Here is a 21112-nt window from a genome sequence, read left to right as displayed (position 1 = left end):
TCTGCTTTTTTATGAGTATGCTCTGTATGGTAAGCACACCACTGGGACCACATATAGTCTTCCCAAATAATGCCTATACACTTTAATTGTAATGAAAAATACAGTATTGAAGGAAGTCTCTTTTGATGCAGTAATTTCTAGAAGCAATATCAGGCAATAATATTTTTTCCATAATTTTAACTTTGGATTTTATTATTTATGTGTTTATTTTATTTAACTGCTTTACTTTAAGTCAAGTCAACATTTTGGCAGAGTTTGTTTAATTACATTTTTAATTAAACATTTTTTACACCTTTCTTTAAGATTCTAGATATAAAACGTTAATTTGAAGCTATAGATATAGAATATAAATAGCCATTTCTCTAGATTTGGCATAGGTATTTCACTGGAGGGGGTGGGGAAGGTCTGATTTAATTAGAAGTCAGTCCATTTGGAAAATTTTGTTATAATAGCCAGAACTTTACTCAGGAGTAAGATTTCATCATTTAACCATGACTTAAACCCAGCTCCCCTGTGGGTAACAGAAAGTGGGGCTCGGTGTTGCCTGAGGATTCCATTCTCCCTGAGCACCATGGGGGCCTGAAGGTGTATGTACGTGTGCCAGGTAAACGTGGCTGTGTTGGAATGGCAAGAGAAGTCCCTGGTGGCTGAGGCTGTGTGATGGTCCTTCCACCCACCTTCTGAGATGCCATCTTTCAGGCTGAACTTTTAATAGCATTCCTACCCTGTCCTCACACCATGTGAGCAGAGGCAGTGCCTGGCATTAGCATTCTATGAGTGAAGAAAATTCACTGAAAGCAGATTATCACCATTTTGATTTAAAAAGTAAAATTTTGAGCTCCTATTTCTCCTTCAGAACAATCCTATGAAAGATATGACTGGGAAAGTTATATTTAGCTTGGAACAAACTTCCACTAAGAGCAGCATTGAGGAAATTGGGCTCAGTTTCACAATCTGACTGATTAGCTTTTGAAAATCATGCACCGAGGCCATAAAATATGCTCATAAAGTGTTCATACAGCAAGGATTTTCTGAGCATATGCATTTGGCTAAGTTAGCTATACAGTGAAACAGAATACTGCAAAATGTACAGTGGCTCACTGTATAGAAAACTAAATGTCTTATTTCTTGACACATGTACAATAGGGAATCATCTTTGATGTTTTTAAAAAATGCATGCACTATAACTGCTGGTTATTATTAAAATACAGGGAAGGGATCATATTATATATAAATTCTGAAATAATAAAGGCATATTTAGTTATAACAACATGAAAATACCATTTGAGAATGAAAAGCCTGCAGTGTACTACACATGCATTCTGAAGAAAACATGAATATGTGTTTGAGAGTGGAGCCATGTGCTCAGAAGACTAAACATTGTACTGGAAATGCACGTGTGCTTCAGGATCAATTTATCAACTGTAATCTGGTTATTCTAGGACATGTGATCTTAACCTTACTTGAATTTTTCTGTTTTGGTTGGGGTTTGGTTTTGGGATTTTTTTTTTTTCTGAAGTAATTTCACTTTATTACTCAACAAATGGGAATGCATTGATTTCCCTTTTTAGAAAGATCATTTGTATGATGTCGACTGAACTGTGTGACTGGATTAAACTTACATAATGTGTCTTTCAGAGAGTGACTAATTGGAATTTACTGCAAGTTGCAGATGACTTTTAAATCAATTCTGTGAAGGCTTCATAATAAGACTTACTGATTGGGAGATTAGTACCAGCAAATATGCATACATTATTCACTAACACTGAGAGCATATAGTGCTCAGAGAACAGCTGTTTCTCCTGCACCCTGAAGGACTACTCCAGGAGAAAGTAAGGAAAGTGGAGAGCCAGTAGGACCTAGACTGAACAACTCTTACAGCTGAGGTTTTACAACAAATGGAAACATTTGAAATAGCACATTACACTCTTATTTTCCTTTTTTCCCCCCTTCAGTCCATATGTAAATTGTAGAACCTCTAAACAGATGTCATAGTTTAAAGGCTGTTGTGTTGCTGGGTTTGGCTTTTTAGTGTTTAAATCACTAAAATATACAGGACTGAGGCTGCTCTGGTTGCATGCTCTGCTGAGAAGTTGCTCAGCTGTTGCTTCCAGTCATTCCATTTTCAGTTCACCTTAGTCCTGTGAAATCATGTCCTGAAATTAAATTTAAGAATGACAGCCTTGCAGTTTCCTTCCTCATAGTCTGCACAGCATATTCCTCCCTGCACGTGCAATTGTGATTGCAAATGTTTGTCACACACAATTACTAAGAAACCCAAAAAAATTAAGACTTAGGAAAGCGGAAAGGAAATTACTTTCCTCTCCAGATTTTTATGTCTTTTTCATCCAGTATGTAGCAGACAGTATCTTCAGGCAATATCTTCAGGCAGAGCAAGTTACAAAGATAATTTGCTGGAAAATGAAAGGCTCTAGAGATGAGACTTTGCTGGTGGGTGGGAGTGCAGGAGCCACTAGTGGAGAGCAGGCATTGAATCAAAAGCCAGGCAAAGGTGTAAGAAGAGGAGCAGGACCTGCAGGCTACAGGCAAGAGAGAGCACAGAGAGCCTGGAGCAGGAGAGTGTCTTGGGAGTGGATAGCTTCCTGCAGGATTTAAGCCCAGGTCCCAGACTTCACGTGTTTGCTCTCAGGGATGACTCATCTCTGCAGTGGCTATGGCTGCCTGAGGACAGTGGCTTGCTCTCTCTTACTTTATTATCTCACATACTAAAAAGTGAAAGATCTGGACCTGCCTGATGATCCACACTGTTGTCAGGAAAGTATGTACAACAGAAATTTCATTCTTCAGTTTGGTTTTCAAAACAAGGGATTTGTTGTGTGTAAAGGAAAGCATTAAATAGGAAAGCCAAACATCCAAAGTTAGGCAATGGCAGAAGAATGAGCATACACATTATAAAATTGCATCAGCTGAAAGCAGTTGTATAAATTTTAATTTTTCAGTTGCTATGGCTTTAACTTTGTTTCGATCTCTGTTTCTGGGGTACACCACTGCAGAGCGTATAGCCCAGGCGAATGGCTGTAAGGGTAGGTGGTGAGCCCAGTACTCCTTTATTTGTGAACAGCAGAAAATGCTGTGCATTGAACAATGGGAAGCTGATTTATGTGAAACCAATAAGCAGTCTCTGTTAGAGTATTGTAACATAAAGTAGTGTTAAAATTAAAATTCATAATTGTATAAATACTTTCCAGATTAGAATGTATTTTCATAATTACAACCATGAGATAGGACCTTTCCCTGTTGGGTAGTTTTGCTTACCTTTTTATTGGCATTCTTAGATTTAATTTTCCAGGATCCAGAGATCTGTTTCTACTAGCATGACTCTAAAGTGCCATTGAAAATAACTCAGTTCTTCAGAATTAGGAAAAGGGAAGCTGACAATTAAGGAGTAAGTATACAAAAAAACAGATATCTGCTCTACTAGTGATTGAAAGGGAATTTCAGCCTGCTTTACCTTGCTTCTTAATTGGAATTACACAAAATAATAACAGTTGATTCTGATAGTAAATTTATTGTTGAAAATCACTGTGTTATTTATTTCCAAGAAATTCATTTTTCAAATAATTTATTTCTAAAATGAAGTTTTGGTGATGCATTTATTTCCCCTTAAAAAATAAGAAGAATTTTAGGTTGCAAAGAAAAGCATAACAAAATGTTTTTAGAATTCATTATATACTCCCTGAGCCTGTTGTCATTCAAAGTTGTTTGGGAAGGATGACCCCTCTGGGGCAGGTGTAGGTCTACCTTGTTCCATGAGGACTTTTACCTGATATAGTTCTTGGGAATTAAACTATGAAGGGAGCGGAGCTCCCCTGAGTCCATGCTATTTTCACACTTTGTGTAGATAAAGTGTCAGTTTTTATCATCTCTTACTTGTCCTCTCAGTTATCTTGATCTTCTGTTGCCATGGAGTGTTAATACACTTGCAAGGACAGACAGAAAAATGCCAGAGGAGCATTCACCTGCATTAGAAAGGAGTGGTTAAAAGCAAGACAGGCAGATTGAGGTAGTCTTTTGAAAAGTATTTCTTAACAGGAAGGATCAAGCAGCCTCCTGCCTGTATTGAAACCGGGAACTGAGTCAGACCTCTGTATGAGCCAGTAATGCCTGACAGCATCCTCGTGAATAATCTGTAGCCAGTGTTTCAGTTATTAGTTGTATTGCAGATTAGTGTTTAGTGAAGCACCAGCCTTGATCCTTAATCTCTGCACCATGACCCTGTGCTGAAACCCAGCAGATTTTTGAAACCTGTCGGGAAGGTACGGGTGGCCACACAGGAGAACAGAAGAGGGGCTCCCAGTGAGCACTATTCTCAGCTGTATTGGCAGGACCGACCTAAACTGGAACACTGCGATCCAGCTGCAAAGCACATACCAATTCCACCCAGAAGCTTGTGACAAGCTGTGCTTGTCGTCGGTTTCTGACTCAGGAGAGATAAAAATACCTCCGCTGCGGCAGGGAGAGCGGTTGCAGTGCGGCAGGCTGAGCAGGGGGAGGGAGGGCTGCGCGCCGGCTGTCTGCACGGGCAGGAAGGGAAAGGTCCCCTGGCACCTGCGTCTCAGCAGGGCGGTCAGCCCCACGCTGCAAAGCTTGGCTGGAGTCAGATCAAGGGTCCTGTTTTGCTGTCTCTGACAAAGACCGTTCGCAAATGCTTGGAGAGCACGAGAAGGCAAGGGGCAGAGTGGCCACCAGCTCCGGGTGGGTATGGCACAGTCTGCCCTGCTCCTCTGTCAGCCCCTTGATTCGGCTCCTGCGGCAGTTCGGGGCTTTGATGGTTGTGTGAAATAATTTGTGTGAGGGCTGGCCAGGACCAGGCTGCCCTGTACACATTTCATCGTCAGTTGCATCCATCCAAACTTCAGGTTTCAGTCCAGTGGAGACTGTGGTCATTCACCTTCTGTTAGGATCTGTAAATTTCTAAGGAGAGGCGTCACCAACAGTTCGGGGTTCAGGTCTTTGCTGCATGGAGCGCTACAGTGAACTTGGGTTGACATTTGTGTTCACATTACTACAAGGTGTGAGATTGGTGAGCATGTTTTCACGCGAAAAGTGCTGAAAAACGTAATTTTAAGGGGAGAGCGGTGCCCATCAGCGCTCACATTACCCGCTCCTGGCCGTACCTCTTGCTGCACGCCAGACGGGGGGCTCGGGGAGAGCCGCTTCCCGCCGGTCCCCGGGGCTGCCGCTCGCTGCCCTGCCTCCCGCGGCACCGGCACCCCCAGGAGCGCAGAGGTGCCATTTCCTAGCGGGGCGCGGCCCGCGCCGCGGCGCCTCTCCCGGAGCGGGGCCGGGCGGGGCCGGGCCGTGCCGGGCGGGGCCGCTCCGCCCCTCTGGCCCGGGCCCCATTGGCTGCGGCCGCCCCGGGGCGGGCCCGCTCCGCTCCGCGCGGGGCCGCGGCGCGCCCGCGCCGGGCGGGAGCAGGGCGCGAGGCGTGCGCGTCCCCGCGCCCCCGAGCCGGCCGCCGCCGATGGAGGCAGCGGCCGCGGGCTGCGCGTCCCCGCCGCCGGCTGCCGCCCGCCCCCGGCCCGCAGGCCGCCCGCCGGCAGCGCCGAGCCCCGCGCCGCGCCGAGCCCGCGCCCTCCATGGCCGCGCCGCCCGCCCCAGCAGCCTAGGCTGCGGCATGGTCCGAGTGTGACGCGGGCGGGCCGCCGCCTCACGGCAGCATGCCGGCCAGGGAGCCCTGGGCAGCGCCCCGAGCCCGCGGCAGCGCCGGGCACCGCGCCGGGCACGAGGGCCGGCAGCGCGACCTGCTGCTCGCCGCCCTGGGCATGAAACTGGGCGCTCGCAAGGCGTCCGTGACAATCTGGCAACCTCTTAAACTCTTTGCTTATTCGCAGTTGACGTCGCTCGTCCGAAGAGCAACTCTGAAGGAAAATGAACATGTTCCAAAATACGAGAAGGTTCATAATTTCAAGGTAAGACGTTTTCCTATCTAATTTCTTTTTCAGGCAAAGGCACTTTAGCTCGTTTTTTGAAATGGGTCTGGTATTGCAAGGAAATCGGTGGTATGCGCACTGTGACTTTCTAGGAACTTAAAAGCTGCAAGTTAACCTCATTGCTGCAAGTAAACCTCATTCCTGTCATGCAGCAAAGGAACCGGGATTTTGTTGGTGGCTGCTTGTGTGAACGCATTTGTTTCAATAATATTTGCCATATCTAGTTACCTCTTTTATTTAGAATTCGTTTATACTGAGAGAGTTGCTAAAGGTGAGAGAAACTGCAAAGTTTTCTTTCAACTCAAACGTAGTCCAGTTTTACTTTCAATGTAAAAAAGTCTCTTAGATCTATAGTTAGATGGTTAAACTGATTTTATCCCAGTTTGTCGATGGAAAATAGCTTTGGAGGTTAGAAGTATGTTCTGCTGCATCTGGATTGAGCAGATGGGCTGCATTTCCCTTAGTTTCTGGCTTTTCTCCTGTGTCAATTAATTGAGTGTTCAAACCAGCCAGGTTTATGCCATGAGGCTGTTGGATATGCTGGCATTAGCAACTACATTGTGTTTTAATAAAATTTACTTAGTCTTCTATGTAGCTTCTATTTATTGTTCTAATTGCTTTAAATAACCAATGTTCCTTAGTAAGAGCAATATATGTCAGTACAACATATTCGTGTTTTGTGTCTGTCTGTAATAGGTGTCCAGTAAGGACTGAGTAATGTAACCTTTTGTTGGTCAAATACATTTGATGATAGCCAGTCTTGAAATTAAGACTACGTAAATTGATATTTTACTGGAGTCCTGTAGATGACAGTACAAATTTCATATATATAACTTGAAGGCTAAGTGTTGTCTTTAATGTTAAAAAAAAATCAAACCCAAAAACCTACTTTTATTTCTTTTAAGAGAACAGCAGATTGTTGCAAGCATCCGTTAAATGTCTCCTGTTTTCAGTTTTGATTTCCATCACACACACATGTCGGAATGGGGGAATGTCCACATGCATGCACATATATTAATTTACCTATCCTCCATCTGATTTTATTTAAACTACCTTCTGGCTTTTGAGTGCAGATAATCACCAAAAGTAGAAACTTTATGTGATGAGGATGTTTTGTTTCATTTGATTACTTCCATTAAGCACAAATTTTGAAACCATGTACAGAGTGATATATAAGAAACATTTAATATGAATGCTTGCAAAACATATTTGTGCTGGCTGACAGTTCAATGCAGAGCATTTTTTCGCAGGCTCCTGAGGTGTCCTAAATATCTGCAATGTCTTGCAATTTTCATTTGTTCCTTAGAGTTTGAAGATAATTCGTGCCGATGCCAGCAGATCGTGATTTTCCATGTACTACAGTGCATGTAGGATAATAAGTGTTTAATTTTGCACATCTGTGCTCCCTAGTTGCTTTCCTTTAATAGCCTGAAACACATCTGTTTTGAAAATAATCTGATAACCTGATTTTCATTCTTTTGGGTTTGCTTATTTCTTTTTCTTCCATAAACTGTTTATGGAAGGTTTCAGAGCTGTGAGTTTTTCAGTCTTTTCCAAAAACAGACTGTATATGTGCTCTAAGGTCATAGCCATGGCACAAACTTTCCACACAGATTGTTTTCTTTATAATAGTCATACTGCAATTCCTTTATACATACTGTTACCAGAAAAATTTACCTTGAGAAGTAAGTCTTCTCAAGTCAGTGGAATGGAGTGGCCTTTCACAGATATTTTTTGCTATAAAAGACTAGAAGGGGACAAGCCCCTTACAGGGTATGCTGCAACCAACCTTCCCATGGAAGGAATGCTGCTGGTGTTCATGAACTCTAAATGTGTCCACTCTCCTATCAGAATAAAAAGCAAAAACATAAGCTCTTAAGAGTTATGTAAATTCAGTAAGTACTGTGTAATGGCTCTAAAATGAATGGCCATCATTAGCTGGTGTGCTTCTCTTCTTTATAATTTCTTTGCATCTGTCAATTTTTTTTCCTCTCATGTATAGATGTCATAATTTAAAACGTCTGCATGAGTCTCCTAGGTTGCCTGCCAAGTAGCAAATCTGCCACCCATGTGGAGAGGAAGGAAATGTCAGGCCCAGAGTCTTCAACCTAGACTTTTGAAACAAATCAAGAAATTAAATAAATTTATCCAGTTCAGCTAATCAACAGTGACTGCTGTCCCCAGAGGCTCCACAGCAAACAGGAGTGTGTCTGCTGCTTTGTACCTCTGCAGCTAATCTGCTTTTTGTGCTGCAGGCACAAGGCACCACACAGGGACCCCTAACCCTCTCCCACAGCTTCTTCGATCAGTCACATCACCACTCACAGAAATGAAGAGGTCTCAAAAATCCTTTTCTATAGGAAATGCTGCAGAATCCTAGTAGAGAGGGGAGAAACAGAGAACTGCACGTGCCCAGCAAGCAGCGGTGTTTCCTTGGAGAAGGGAAGATGACAGCTGCAGCCACTCCAGAGGCAGGCTGGGGTTAGCAAACATCCCAGGGACTTGACCACAGGCTAAGGGACCTCAGTTCTCCCTGCACCTCCTGTCTCTGTAGGGTGGGTATTTGGGAACAGTGCAGTTTGAACACTCAGACTCTGTTGCCTGCAGCAAAGCTCAGGTAGAGGAACATGGTGGCAGAGGGGCAGTGTAGTGAATCGTCATCACAGGAGTGCAGTGCCTAGGGGAGGGGTGAACATGAAAGCTGCTTTTAAATTATCAAGAGGTCTCCTGAATAAATCCATGAACCTTTGTTTTGCTCCAAGGGTTGTTTGAAAGAAGAATGTAAAGACAGTTTTACTAGGAGTGCTGACATAGCAGGGTTTTTGAGAGGATTTAATCTTACTTAAATCTCCTGGAATGTGAGTTGTCTCCTGCCTGAAGGGAACAGGCTGGGTAGCCAAGGTGACAGGGAGCTCTGCAAGCAGAGCTGGCTGGTAATGATCTCCAACTCGGTAATATTCTCCTGGCTGGGGAAGTCTGGTCTCTCATGAGCACATCTCAAATGCAAATATAGGGTGTCTGAACTGTCTTTAATTAATCTCCATAAGTAAAGAAAGGGATGATTATTTATAAATGTCAGCTCTGACTGAGTTTTAAATGCATGTCCTTCAGGATAAAAGCTAGGTGTGAAAAGTATTCTACTTATAAGCATATTTTTGCCTTTTCCAATTTATTAAAAAAATACTGATATTTCTACATTCTTTTCTATAAATCTAATATAAAAGACCCATTTTCTAATAATTTAAATATATCAGATTAAAGAGGTTTACATTGTTTGATACAGCATTTTATTTAGATCTAATTGAATAATGGAATTTGACATGAGTGTGATTTGATTGGGTCTATCTTTTTGCATATTTGGATTACTTTAGATCTTTTGATTTCCTTCCTTTTACTGTGCTTTTCTGAAATCCAGCACACTGAGATCTCTTGTAAAATGAGTCATTTGACCAAATGAGGGCAATCACTTCACCACCCTTAAAATTTCATCCCCACCTTTTCTCACAGGAAGGCTTTTTCTTTCTTTCAATTCACCTACTCATTATGGGGAATAAATCTCCCCACAGTCTGTGGTACAAATGTATCAATGTGGACAGGGGTGTGAGTGAGTGATGGATATCAAGCTCATTCTTCCACCCACTGTAGATGAACAAGAGTATCTTCTATCTGGAAGCTCTGGGAGCGCCTGTGCTGACAAGGAGCAGAGCTGAAGCCAGTGGGGTTATTTTCTTACAAAAAGAACTTAATCATAGGGAAAAGTTCTGTAACAGAAGAGTTTACAAAGTTCTGTAACTTCATAGAAGTGAACAGAATAGATTCATACATAATCATTCCCATAAATTTCTTCTACCCCTGGATCCTCCCAATAAGAATGTTTTTTACTGTCCCTTACAATTCTCATAGTTGCTTATATTGTCCCTAAAAGGCAATAACTGTGGTAGCTTGTAAATTAAAATAAAATTTCTTACTCATCTGATATTTAATCTATTCCATAGGAAGCAGCTGGGCACTTCTGGGCAGGCAGATGAAGGAGGAGGTTAAGGCAATAGAGGAACTGCAAATCCAAGGAAAAAAGGGGCAAAGTGCCGTGTGGATGGGAAATGAGAGGAGGACCAGGGGAAGCTCTGGGTTGGAAGGTGTGAAGTGGGTTCTAGGCCAAAAGACGTAGACAGGTAATCCAAGTGGGGTTTAAGGTTTTCTCCATCTTCTCCCTCTGGTGAGGCAGTTTACTAGGGCAGTAAACACGTAAGATTCCCCTTGCTCAGTGCTCTTCACTTTCCCACTCTTTATCTCCTCATCTCTCCATTTCTGCTCTTGGTTTTTTTCAAAACATTCCATAGTTTTTTGTCCATACAAAAGGTGCATCTAATGAGGTACCTTCTGCCCTGGGTCCACCCTATCTGACATGGAATATCTTCTGCATCTCCTCACCACCTGGTGCTGTGCTTTGGACTTGGGCACTGACCTCACTCCTTCGCCTGTTGCTTGCATGGGGCTGGGGAAAAATAAAACTATGCTTGAAAAATATTCTTGATAAGAAGGGCAGTTGTGGAAGAGGAGCTAGGATTTAAAGGATGAAGGAAGAAGGTGGAAATCTGAGATTAACAGCAAGAAATCTCCTGGGTTGTGAAATTTATTAGTCAGTGCAATAATTTCCTGATCACTTGGCAAATTTAAAATAAACCTGGACAAAACACCTTAAAGGTCTTCACTCCCCTTCAGCTTTTGTGACTCATAGGCCCTGGGGAAGTTTTAGCTCCCTTGGCTGGTTACAGGTATTCCTTCAGACATCTCTGGCTCCTGATGACTTGAGCCAGCAGAACACCCTGCAGGTGTTTTCTTACTGCCACTAGTCCAAGGCACAAACCCACTCTTCTGCCTAGATTAGTGCCATGGTGCTTCACTGAAGCAAGAGGGTGTCTGCCTGTCAGGACTGCTCTGAAAGCTGTGCTTCCATGCATCATTTTCCCCAGGATATTGTCTTGTTTCTCTCTTGCATTTCACATGACAAATCTATCTCCAGAAGACATATTTTTTGCTGTCTCTTTGTGCAGTGCTGGGTACCTCATGCTGTTTCCTAGTCACTATCTTACTAGTGCTGAGGGCACAGCCAGTTAATTGTAATAAATAACAGTTGCAACACTGCTTGCTTAATCAGTCAACATTAACAACATAATTCCCTTTCAAGCCAACAGTTCTTCCAGAGAGATGTTTTTCCATGGTTGCTTAAACTGAGTTAGCCAAGGTTCTGATGAGCCATGTTAATTTGGATTCCTCATCCCCCTCTTCAACTGAAGCAATATCCTGGCTTTCTCTTTGAGGATGACCTCTTGAAAGGCCAAATGGGGAGCTCCAGACCAAAGAAAACATGTTTTTCCAGAAATAAATGGAAGTAGAATAGAACCTTAAATATGCACAAAGAGTGAAGGCTCAGGTGAGGACCAGTCCCTGGAAAGACTTTGCTAGTATAGACAGACTCAAGCATCACTTTAATGAAGAGACTGCTGGTATTAACAGGAGTTACTCTGCCAATGACATTTGTATCACATCTTGGAAACAAATAAACCCACTTGGCCCTGGCTCAGATTTTACTGGGGTAAGTGCATTTGTGCTGGGTGCTTTGCTAGTGTAAGAAGTCATAGCAAATCACTTCCATGCCACATCTTGTTCTAGAGAGCTTCTCAGCAGAGCCATGCCTAAACACTGGGAAACTGGGAGATGGAAAATGCAGAAGTGCTTCAAAAAGGCCAGAAACTATAACAAACTCTTACTATATTAAGCAGAGCCATTTTTCTGTGACTTCTGACATGAACTCATTTCTATTTTTGATGTTCTGAAAACTGGGGCAGATGCTGATTTGGGGTAAATTGATCTAGTTCCACTGAAAAGAAGATGCTGAATCTTTTATTAGGAGCAGAACTGGCACTGGACATATTTTTGAAATATCTTTAATTGAGCCACTGCACTAATATGAATATTCAGAGAGAGAGCTGGGTGCCTCTAGCATAGTCCCTGGGGAGAATGTGTCTGTTCCCACAGATAAGAAAACCTCAGGAAATTCAATGTTTCTATTAGACTCCTAGGACTTGAGGGGAGATAATGGTTCAAAGGCAGGGAAAATACCTGGAGAACTTAACAGGAAAAAAACTTCCCCAAAATGTCTGAAAATACCTCATCAGCTCTATGTTGTTCCTTCTGAAACTCATAAGACAGTTCAATCCAGAAATGCTTTTAGGCATTGATGGACTTTAGTCTCCTAAATTATTTATTTAATGTTACTTGCACTTTTTTTTCCAAAGCAGATTCCAAATACCATGATGTTATTTAAGCCTTTCTGGTTTCCTAGTGCTAGTCCCTGAATTCAGGCTTTACCAGTGATTAGAAAAAAAAAAAAATAAAAAAGGATGAAAGAGAAAAAGCCTTTCTTCTAAATACTCAATTTATTTAGGCTGTGATTTCGTCCCACCACACCAACAGTTTTTTTTAGTCTGCATGTGTGGATCCTGTGAGTTTGCCTTGTGCACAGCCCAAAGCCAGATCAGCTCATTTCTCTGGTAAGGCTAGGAAGTGCTTCTCTGCAGAGAGCTGGGACTTTGCCTCTAGAAGCTTCTAGTGCATGTTATGCTCTCTCATCAACAGCTTTTCCTCCATATTAGCCTTAGAACCATGACAAATGCATTCATTTATGAATCTCTCAGAAGTTTATATTCTATTTACACATAAGGTACATATGTATATGCAATTCTAATTCTAAGGATTATATTAAATTTTCACCTCTAGTTTCAGATTTTTTTTGTATGGAGGCATGTATCAAGTTAGTTGGACCTGGAATAAAATGCAAAATGTTTCTGTTTCCAGATCTCAATTTAAAGAAAATTTGCTATTCCATCCTGAAAGAAAGGTGGCCACTTTCACTCAATTTATAAGCAAAAAAGCCAACCACCTGCAATTCTCATTTTTTGTTTCGGCTCTTGTAGAGCACAAACTAACCTCAATTTCCAGTTGTTCCCATCTCTGCTGACACAGGCTGTGCAAACCAGAGAATAAACAAGATCTGACAGCTCTTCTGGCTCCAAGTGGGTGAGGATGTGGAGGGAGGTTGTCCTGCTCCACATTCCCAGTGCCCCAGCGGCGATAGCGATGCTATTTATACCCCGTGCTCTGGGCGAGGCAGCGTTCTGACAGCATCTCTCCTCTCCAGAACTGCTGCACAAAGTCATTGGGGAGGTCCCAGGCTGCCTCCCCATGGTTAGCACCCCAGCTGGGCTAAGCAGAGTCAGTCTAGTTCTGGAGAAGGTCTGTTCCACTGCTTTCAGTAACATTCATTTCTGTTACACCTTCAGGTGAAAGCAACTACCTTGCAGACACCGCTCTGCCATGTGGCAGTTTCTTGCTTCTCAGATTCCTTGTCAGCAGCAGTATTTTCTCACAGGAGAATTGCCACATGTTGGAATATTTGAAGTGCTTCAAGACCCTTGTTTTAGAGGCACTATCTAATCATCATAATAGATACAAGGACAAATTGAAGCATTGCCCAAACTGATGGTTGAGTTTCTCACTCGTATCTCTTCTTTACCCTTCGCGTCCAGGCAATCTCTGTCTGGACCAGGGATGGATGAAAAGGACAATGTCAATTGGATGCCAGCATGGGTGTGCTCAGTGCCTGATAAAATCAACTGTGACAGGGAAAACAGATGTTAATAATATAGGCTGAGTTCATCGTTCTAATTGGGATTTACAATGTCTCCCACATTCAGTTTAAAGCTTGGTAAAGCCCCAATAGGCAGAATTCAGCTGATGGAATTGCAGATCAGTTAGGACCACTGAGCTGACAGTCTCCATCAGCAGTGTCTCAGCATCCTTAGGAATTTGTTTGAAGGACAGTGTAGCCAGCAGACCTGAACCTTTGGAGTACCATGTGGTGCAAATTCTGGAGATGTGGCACATGTTCAGTCCCTGGTGGACTTGGTCTCCTCTCTGAGCCCCAACAAAGCTTCTGTCTGAAGTGTAAGGCTCTGGTAGCCCAAGAGTATAGATCAGCAGTATTTTTTCCCATCCTTTTTCAAGGTAATGTATCCCATCCCACAACAGATGGTAATGCCTGGATTTTCCAGATGCCGTTACTCTGAGCAGCAGTTTGGTGTGGAGGGCTGTGGAAGAGGTGCTCTGTAGGGAGCAGGGTCTGATGGAACAAACGTTCAGTGGGACTGTGGCAGCAGCCTCTCAACAAAGGAAGCCTTTTTTGTATACTGTCCCAAACACTTCTGGTTTATGTGTTCAGTGTTGGTTTTCTATAACCATAGTTTTTCAAATCCAGCCTTGTTTTCTTACTGTCAGTGGCTTTGCTCTGTTGATCCACCATCTTCCCTCATATCACATTTGCACAGCACTTCACTAATAGTCTCTCATTTTCTTCCTCCCTGCTTTGACAAGTGATAAAATGTAAGTCTCCCAGTTAAGAATAAAAACTATCATTCCTGGTCTTCATGTAACAATCAAGGGTAGCTGAATAACTGCCTTGGAAAAACCAAAAGCATAAAAAATAAGTGGAGTAACAAGATGCACGGATAACTAACTTCAACAGTGACCTTTATAGAACCTGAGAAGTAATGGGGAGAAATCTGCTTGAGGAGTTCACAGCTTGTGGTAGAATTTGCTGTTGGAGCCACTGCATCATTTTTTATTGGTTCTCCTAAAGTTTTGCCCTTTCTAAAAAAGTTTTAATTAAATACAAAACAAAAATAAGTGACATTTTATAACACTAAGAGTTGTTAATCACAGGAATTAAGTAATTTTTCATTGTGTTAAGGAAATACTTTTTAAGCCTGAGCAAAAAGCTTCTACGTAGTTCACAGTAGTTACATGTTTATTATGCCTTGTTGATAGTACAGCAGAGTTCAACGTAGAAATGCCTAGGATATAAACCTAACATGAGGCTCTCCTCTTACCTCAGACTTGCAGGACAGCTTAGTAATAGTATTTTATGTAGTTTCTGAAGGAGATATTTGTCTTTAAAATTATCTTGACTTTTCTTTTAAATTGATTTTCTTCTCCTGGAATTTTACAAATTAATATTAAGACCAGTTTAATTTGCTCTCCCACTCACTCATTTTCCAGATTCTTTTAAAAAATTACTCCCATTTGTAAAGAGAGAAGATTTTTGGGTGGGAGTGAGAGTGGAAGGACTGGGAGATGTAAAGCCTCAGTTGGCAATCCTGTTCTCTCACATTTTATAAGACAGTAAAATCTGCATATGGCAGATGCTCTTTTTTACAAGAGGAAAGAAACCCCTTGTAATTTAAGTCAGGATCTCTGCGACTCTGCTGGGTGTGTTTTTAGAAATTTTTCTGGAAATCATCTGTTTTGAAAACAGACAAGTTGCTTGGCTAGTTTTTAGAATGGGGAATTAAATATCAAAATCAGAATGCTGTATTAAACAGTGTCATGTGATAAATGCAATATTGTTTGCAGGTGCTGGCTCTTGGAATAGCAAAGGGATTCTAAGGTATTTCTTTTTGGTTGCCAGACCCCACCCATCCTCTAACTAGGATTAGAGGCTGTTCTGACCTACCTCAGGAGACCAGTTTTTCAGTGTTTCCTGGCATCACTGCCTGTGTCTGATTTAATTCCCAGAGAGGATGTGTATTCAGACCAGGGCAGGGTTAGGTGTCCAGTTCCGCTCCACAGAAGTGGGAATATTGATGCTCTGGCACTGCTGAGATCTGGGAAAAGAAAGCACTGCTCAGAAACCCCGCAGAAACAGAGGCTTCAGAGCTGATCTTGTAGGGTGTTTACACCAGGGCTGGAAGGACATTGGGACCTTTGGGCCTCCTGTTTAATATTGCTAGAGAACCTCCCATCTCATATAAAGGATGAAGCAAGGCAGAGCATCATGGGACACAGAAAAACCCACCCTCACCTTTTAATCTGTTTTGAGTTTGCAATCAGAATAATGGATAAGAAATAGAAATTTGGATGTGGCAGCATAAAGCAGAGCAGGCTCTGGGTAAATCCAGCTGATGATATGGAAAGGCATTTCAGTGTTTGGATGAAGCCTGGCTGCATGGGATGAGACAGAAGTGCTAATGCTGCTGAGACAGTGGTTCTGAAGGGCAAAGTCAGTCCTGGTGTTGTGAAGGGTGACCAGCACATGCAGGTAGGGAAGAGGAGAGGCCACCTTGTCCTTGTTGCTTTTAAGTTGATGACGAGTCCTGTAAACTCTCCTGAGGAGCCAGGCTTGGCCAGGGTGATACCAGGGGAACTGGCTGTGGTAGAATCTAGGCGAGTCATAGTTATTACATGTTAGAGAAACTCAGCTTCATTTTAAAAGTTCCTAATATTAAAAACAGGCAGAAGGTTGGAGTGACAGATTTGGGATGTGATAGAGTTTCTAAGGAGAATCAGGAGGAGATGGAAATGTGCAGACTGCAGTGGGGAGCAAAATGCTGAGAAGGAAGAATGGTCACTGCTAGAACAGCCAGTTATAGATCAGACATCTGAGGTTTAGTGAGTAGCAACACTGGGGATGGCTCTGGAGAAGCCAAGCTGGGACTCCAGGACCTAAGGACAGCATTAGAAATGCTTCAGCAGATAGCACATTCAGTGATTTGATATTTGATGAATTAAAATCAGTAACCACAGAGGCACAAGGTAGGATAGTATAATTCTTTTTATTTAGAAAGAACTAATAATGTATCCGTTAGCATTTTAAGGAACAAGACAAAGTTCCCCTCCTTTGTGCAATCAGAGATAATAAACCAAAACAACTTACAAAACTGAAAAATATTGTGAAAAGACATTCTTTATTGGCCAGACTTCTGAAATGTCAATTTTGTTTCAATTTTCCTTAAGGGGATTTTTGAGAAGTATTTTAAAGAAGTATGTTTCAAGGGGAATTTGACCCAAGGAAAAAAAAAATACGGTGACCCAAATTATGCCTTCTTTTTTTCCCTGAAAAAGTTCTGCTAGTCCTGCAGGCTTTAAAGCACAATGCTTTGCTTGAGGATATTAGAATGTTCTTATTCTGGGAAGAGAACACTGCCAAAACCTGGATAAAAACCACCAGTCTGTGGAAGAAAGTCAAAAGGATGTGGGTAGTGCCAGGTGGGTAATGAAATGTATGGTGTGAAAAATCTCTTTGTGGTGAGAGGAAAAAAAGAAAATGGGGAGTAAAGCTGCTGACAGTGTTGTCATCGATGGCTTTGTGGAAGACAGCCAGAGCTTCGGGGAGAAGAGACCTCGTGGAGCACCTCTCACCTTCCAGAGGCGTGTGGGCTGGGTGGGGACAGAGCGGGCAGGGGCAGCGCTGGGGACAGGCAGGGCAGGGCCCTGGCAGCCTGTGCTCACTTGGGACAGGCAGTCAGCAATCACTTAGCACAGAGTGCATGTGAATTACTTGGTGAATTCAGGAGTAACTTTCCAGAGTGTCTCAGCAGTGTCACTGCTGCTCCGAGGGTACCCAGGGAGCTGCAGACCTTCCTGCGGCCAGAACTGAGCTGTGGCCTGAATTGCTCTGTGGATTGCTGTCACTTGTGGAGTGGCACTTGTGGGATCCAGCTGCCTCTCTTACATCAGTGGCGTGGGGGACACTTGCCACCTCAGTCTGGCCACTTTGCCTTTCTTTCAGTGTTCATAGCCAGAGCTGTGTGCAGATGTCGGGAACAAACAATTCCACCAGCTCCTTCTCCCTCCTGCTCCACGCTGATCCGACCGAGCGCTGCACACACGTGAGGTTACTGCCTGCTCCTATACTCACTCAGTAACTGAGGAACTGTGTGAATTCAGCCTAAAGCAATTTTGCTATACTTCACTGCAAATTTCATTTCTGTATCATCATCAGCTACTAATTTTATTTTCAGCCTGTCTATTCTAAATAGCGGCTCAAAGCCTTTTACACTGGCTAAAGAAGTAATGATTTTCTCTGTAAAGAATCCTGTGGTTTCCAACAGCAGGAGATTTATCAGAATAAAATCAGAAGTAGTTAATGGTGGCTGCAGGATTTGTAACAATCATGTGAGCCAGGAATGAAAGCAGCATTGGGGTTTTTTTCTTCTCTAGCTTTGAATTTTTTCCTGGTTCAGTGGATTCTTTTTTTTTTTTTCATTTTGGATTTTCAATATGTAGCATTAGTCTGAAGAAAATTAATTTCCTATTAGAGTTATTCTAAACTGGAAAGTCTCTAGGCAAATTTACAGTGTTTCTGTATGGCACTGGTATTTTTGCCTGGCAGGACTCTTTCCATGTGAGGTGGAATTGTGTGGTCTCCTACCCATTTCACATAGTGCGTTATGCAGAGGAGGCTGCAGCAGAAAATATTTGAAATTGAAAAGTGAACTCTTGCACAGTTGCTGCAAAAGCTTTTCCTTGTGGCCAGACTCCTGCCCAGACAGAGGGGTGCCAAGAGGTGGGAGAAGGGTTATGCCATCTTCTCTGACCTGGTCTTGGAGCAGACCCCCACAGACCCAGTTCTGCTGCTTGGGATGGCTTGGGATGGGGGACTCTGGTTTTCCACAGGTCTGCAAGAGTCTTGGTTGTTAAATCTTTCTTAGTTCCTTTCTTCCTTTCCTGCAGTGATAAAGGGAAGCTTCCAGAAACTGCATGTGATGCCTTCAAAGAAGAGGAATTCTGCACTGTTTACGTGCACTGATACTGATGTCTGTGAAATGGCTGGGTCATTTTCTGTAATTTTTTTTCTGCTACTGTCTTCCAGGTGCACACGTTCAGGGGCCCGCATTGGTGTGAATACTGTGCCAACTTCATGTGGGGCCTCATTGCTCAGGGAGTAAAATGTGCAGGTAACAGTCATTCAGTGTTCTTTTCCTGAGTCATTCCTCACTTGTAACTCTGTAATGTGCAGCCTGCTCTGTGACACTGGAGCCAGGGTCAGTCTGCTCCTGTCAATGGAAGGAGGAAATGTGTCCACTCTGCTGCTGATGGCTTCAGGTATCTGTTTCAGTGACTCAATGGAATGATGCAGAACACCCCTCCAGTGCTCACAGAGAGGAGACAATCACCATCATTAAGAGATTTCCCCCCCCACACACACCCTTTTAGAGTGGAGAAGAAAATGGAAAGATGCATAGTTAGCTTTATTTCTTTTATACCATTCCATGTATTGGTAGGTGTGAGAAAGTCATTGGGGATTTTGATGTGCAAGGTGGACCTCAGCAAATTCCACCTTGCTTCTGTGAAACAGACATTCAGGTTAATTTTATAGATAAACCAGCTGAGTCCCAGCGTGCCACAGACCCTAAATCACATCTACTTGCAAACTGAAAAGGAATTATGAATAAGGGCTGCCTACTGACATGTTACGTAAACATTCAGGTGCTGGTAGAAATGTATTACATGCATGGATATCACTGCAGGCATTTCTGGGATAAAGCTTCTCCAAAGGAATACAGTTTGACAGTTTTATTGATAAGGTTCTTCTGAAAAGAAAGGGCAGTCGGCTTTCTTTCAAAGGCAAAGAAAAGGATCAAAGTGATCAAAATAGTTTTCTGTATTTAAAAAGTATTTTATGACACTCTAGCAAACCGTATTTATAAAAATGGTGCAAAGAGATGTTGATGTATGAATGCCTTCTTATGTTGCCCTGGAAACTGAATTTTCAAGCTAATTTAAGAAAATCTGCTCTGTCTAAAGCTTTCTGAAGTCTTGTCTCAAGCAAATAAGAAGGCTTTTTATTACAGAACTGCAAAATAATGTAATATTTAAGATAATTTCTAGCCACACAAAATTTAAATATTTTTAAATTCTTCACCCATAACTATTTGAATACAACATTTTGTTGTGACCATTACAGTCTGCACTGTCCAGGATGCATTAGAGAGTGCGGCTCTGTTTTAAGACTTGATTATGCAAAAATGGCATTTCCTTTCTCAGTATTTTCTCTGTACTAAGAATACAGGATTGCAGCCATGTCCTCCACTTGTGAGTGAAGATTGTTAGCACGTTTTACTGCTCTTGATTTTATACAGGGTCTACAGTGCTAGGAGAGGAAGAGGAAGCTTGATTTTGGTCTTCTGATTAGTATGTTTTTGATGGCACTTGAATCAGTAAGTGTGCCCTCTTTATTCCTTGCCTTAGATTCATCCATGTGAGCATTTTAGAGAAATATCAAGTATTTTACAGATTGATGTTAGGTAACTTTGATCCAGAAAAACAATAAAAATTACCGGTATGAAGGTTTGCAATGCTGCATGGCACTGTGGAATTAATACTGTTGCTTTTACAATTAAATCCAAAGTGGTTATTATTTTGTACTGCCTATTTTTTTTTTTTCTTTTTTTAAATCCAGCTGATTTTCTGGGTTTATGCAGGTTTTTCTAAATTGTGTGTTTCCAAAAGCTTCCAAAATCTGGTTTTCTTTCCTCCTTATGAGGCTGGTAATAAGTACTGCATGCATCCATTCTCCTCCTTGCAGCATAAGGAGCATATGTGTATTAGATGACTTCATAGGTTCAGAAGCTATAATTAGGGCTTTCTGTCTTGTGTGAAGTTTCACATCAGTGTTGGTAGCTTCCAGTAGTTTCTATGATCTTATTTGTATTTTAAAATCCCATGTTGTACGACAATGCTTGCTGAAGTGTCTGCAAGGATTTGGGGTGGGGTGAGGCTGCAGCAGCATCTCTCTGTCCCCACAGCTGAGGCTGTGCAGCCATCAGAGCCAGAAGCTGCACAGATCCGGGCATTTCAGAGAAATATTGGAGGTGCACAGACACTGAATGAGGCCCTGCACAGCCAGTGCACTATGCAGGGGAGCTCAGGCTTCCGTGGTGTGAGTTTGGCCAAGTTTATGTGGTCTTACACATAAACTTTTTATTTGAAAATAAAAAATAGATTTTGCTTCTGAACTGAGTCATTTTAATATGGAAATAATAATGAAGCACAGTAAACCAGGAGCCACATGAGGCCATTGTTTTTCAGAGTGGGTTTGTACTCAAAAATTACAGCTTGTAGCAGGATGCAGCCCACTTGAATTCAAGTGGGGTTCAATGCCACTTCAGGGAAATCCACAAAATCTGTTTGGTGGTCTGTATAATAATTTTATTGAAAATACCTACAGGTAAAACTGCATGGATCATATGTAATTTTATACTTTTAAAGCATTTGCTTTTTATAGCAAACAGTTGCACATCTCAAGAGGACTCTATTTG

General features: G+C 42.3%; 1 protein-coding gene across 6 annotated transcripts in view; it reads left to right on the top strand.

Annotated features, from left to right (window-relative positions):
• CHN1 (chimerin 1) overlaps positions 1 to 21112 on the top strand; it is an 89205-nt gene that overhangs the window by 54830 nt on the left and 13263 nt on the right. For all 6 annotated transcript variants that reach the window (XM_085585087.1, XM_077785063.2, XM_085585085.1 and 3 more), the window contains 2 exons: positions 5856 to 5933; positions 18664 to 18748. In XM_085585087.1, the coding sequence (XP_085441213.1) occupies positions 5856 to 5933; positions 18664 to 18748 (163 nt within the window). The remainder of the gene's footprint in view (positions 1 to 5855; positions 5934 to 18663; positions 18749 to 21112) is intronic.

This window comes from Lonchura striata, chromosome 7 (assembly GCF_050655825.1).
Source record: "Lonchura striata isolate lonStrDom1 chromosome 7, ASM5065582v1, whole genome shotgun sequence".
NCBI lineage: Eukaryota > Metazoa > Chordata > Aves > Passeriformes > Estrildidae > Lonchura > Lonchura striata.
The sequence above is the reverse complement of the archived record's forward strand: the minus strand, read 5'-3'. Positions and strand labels throughout refer to the sequence as shown.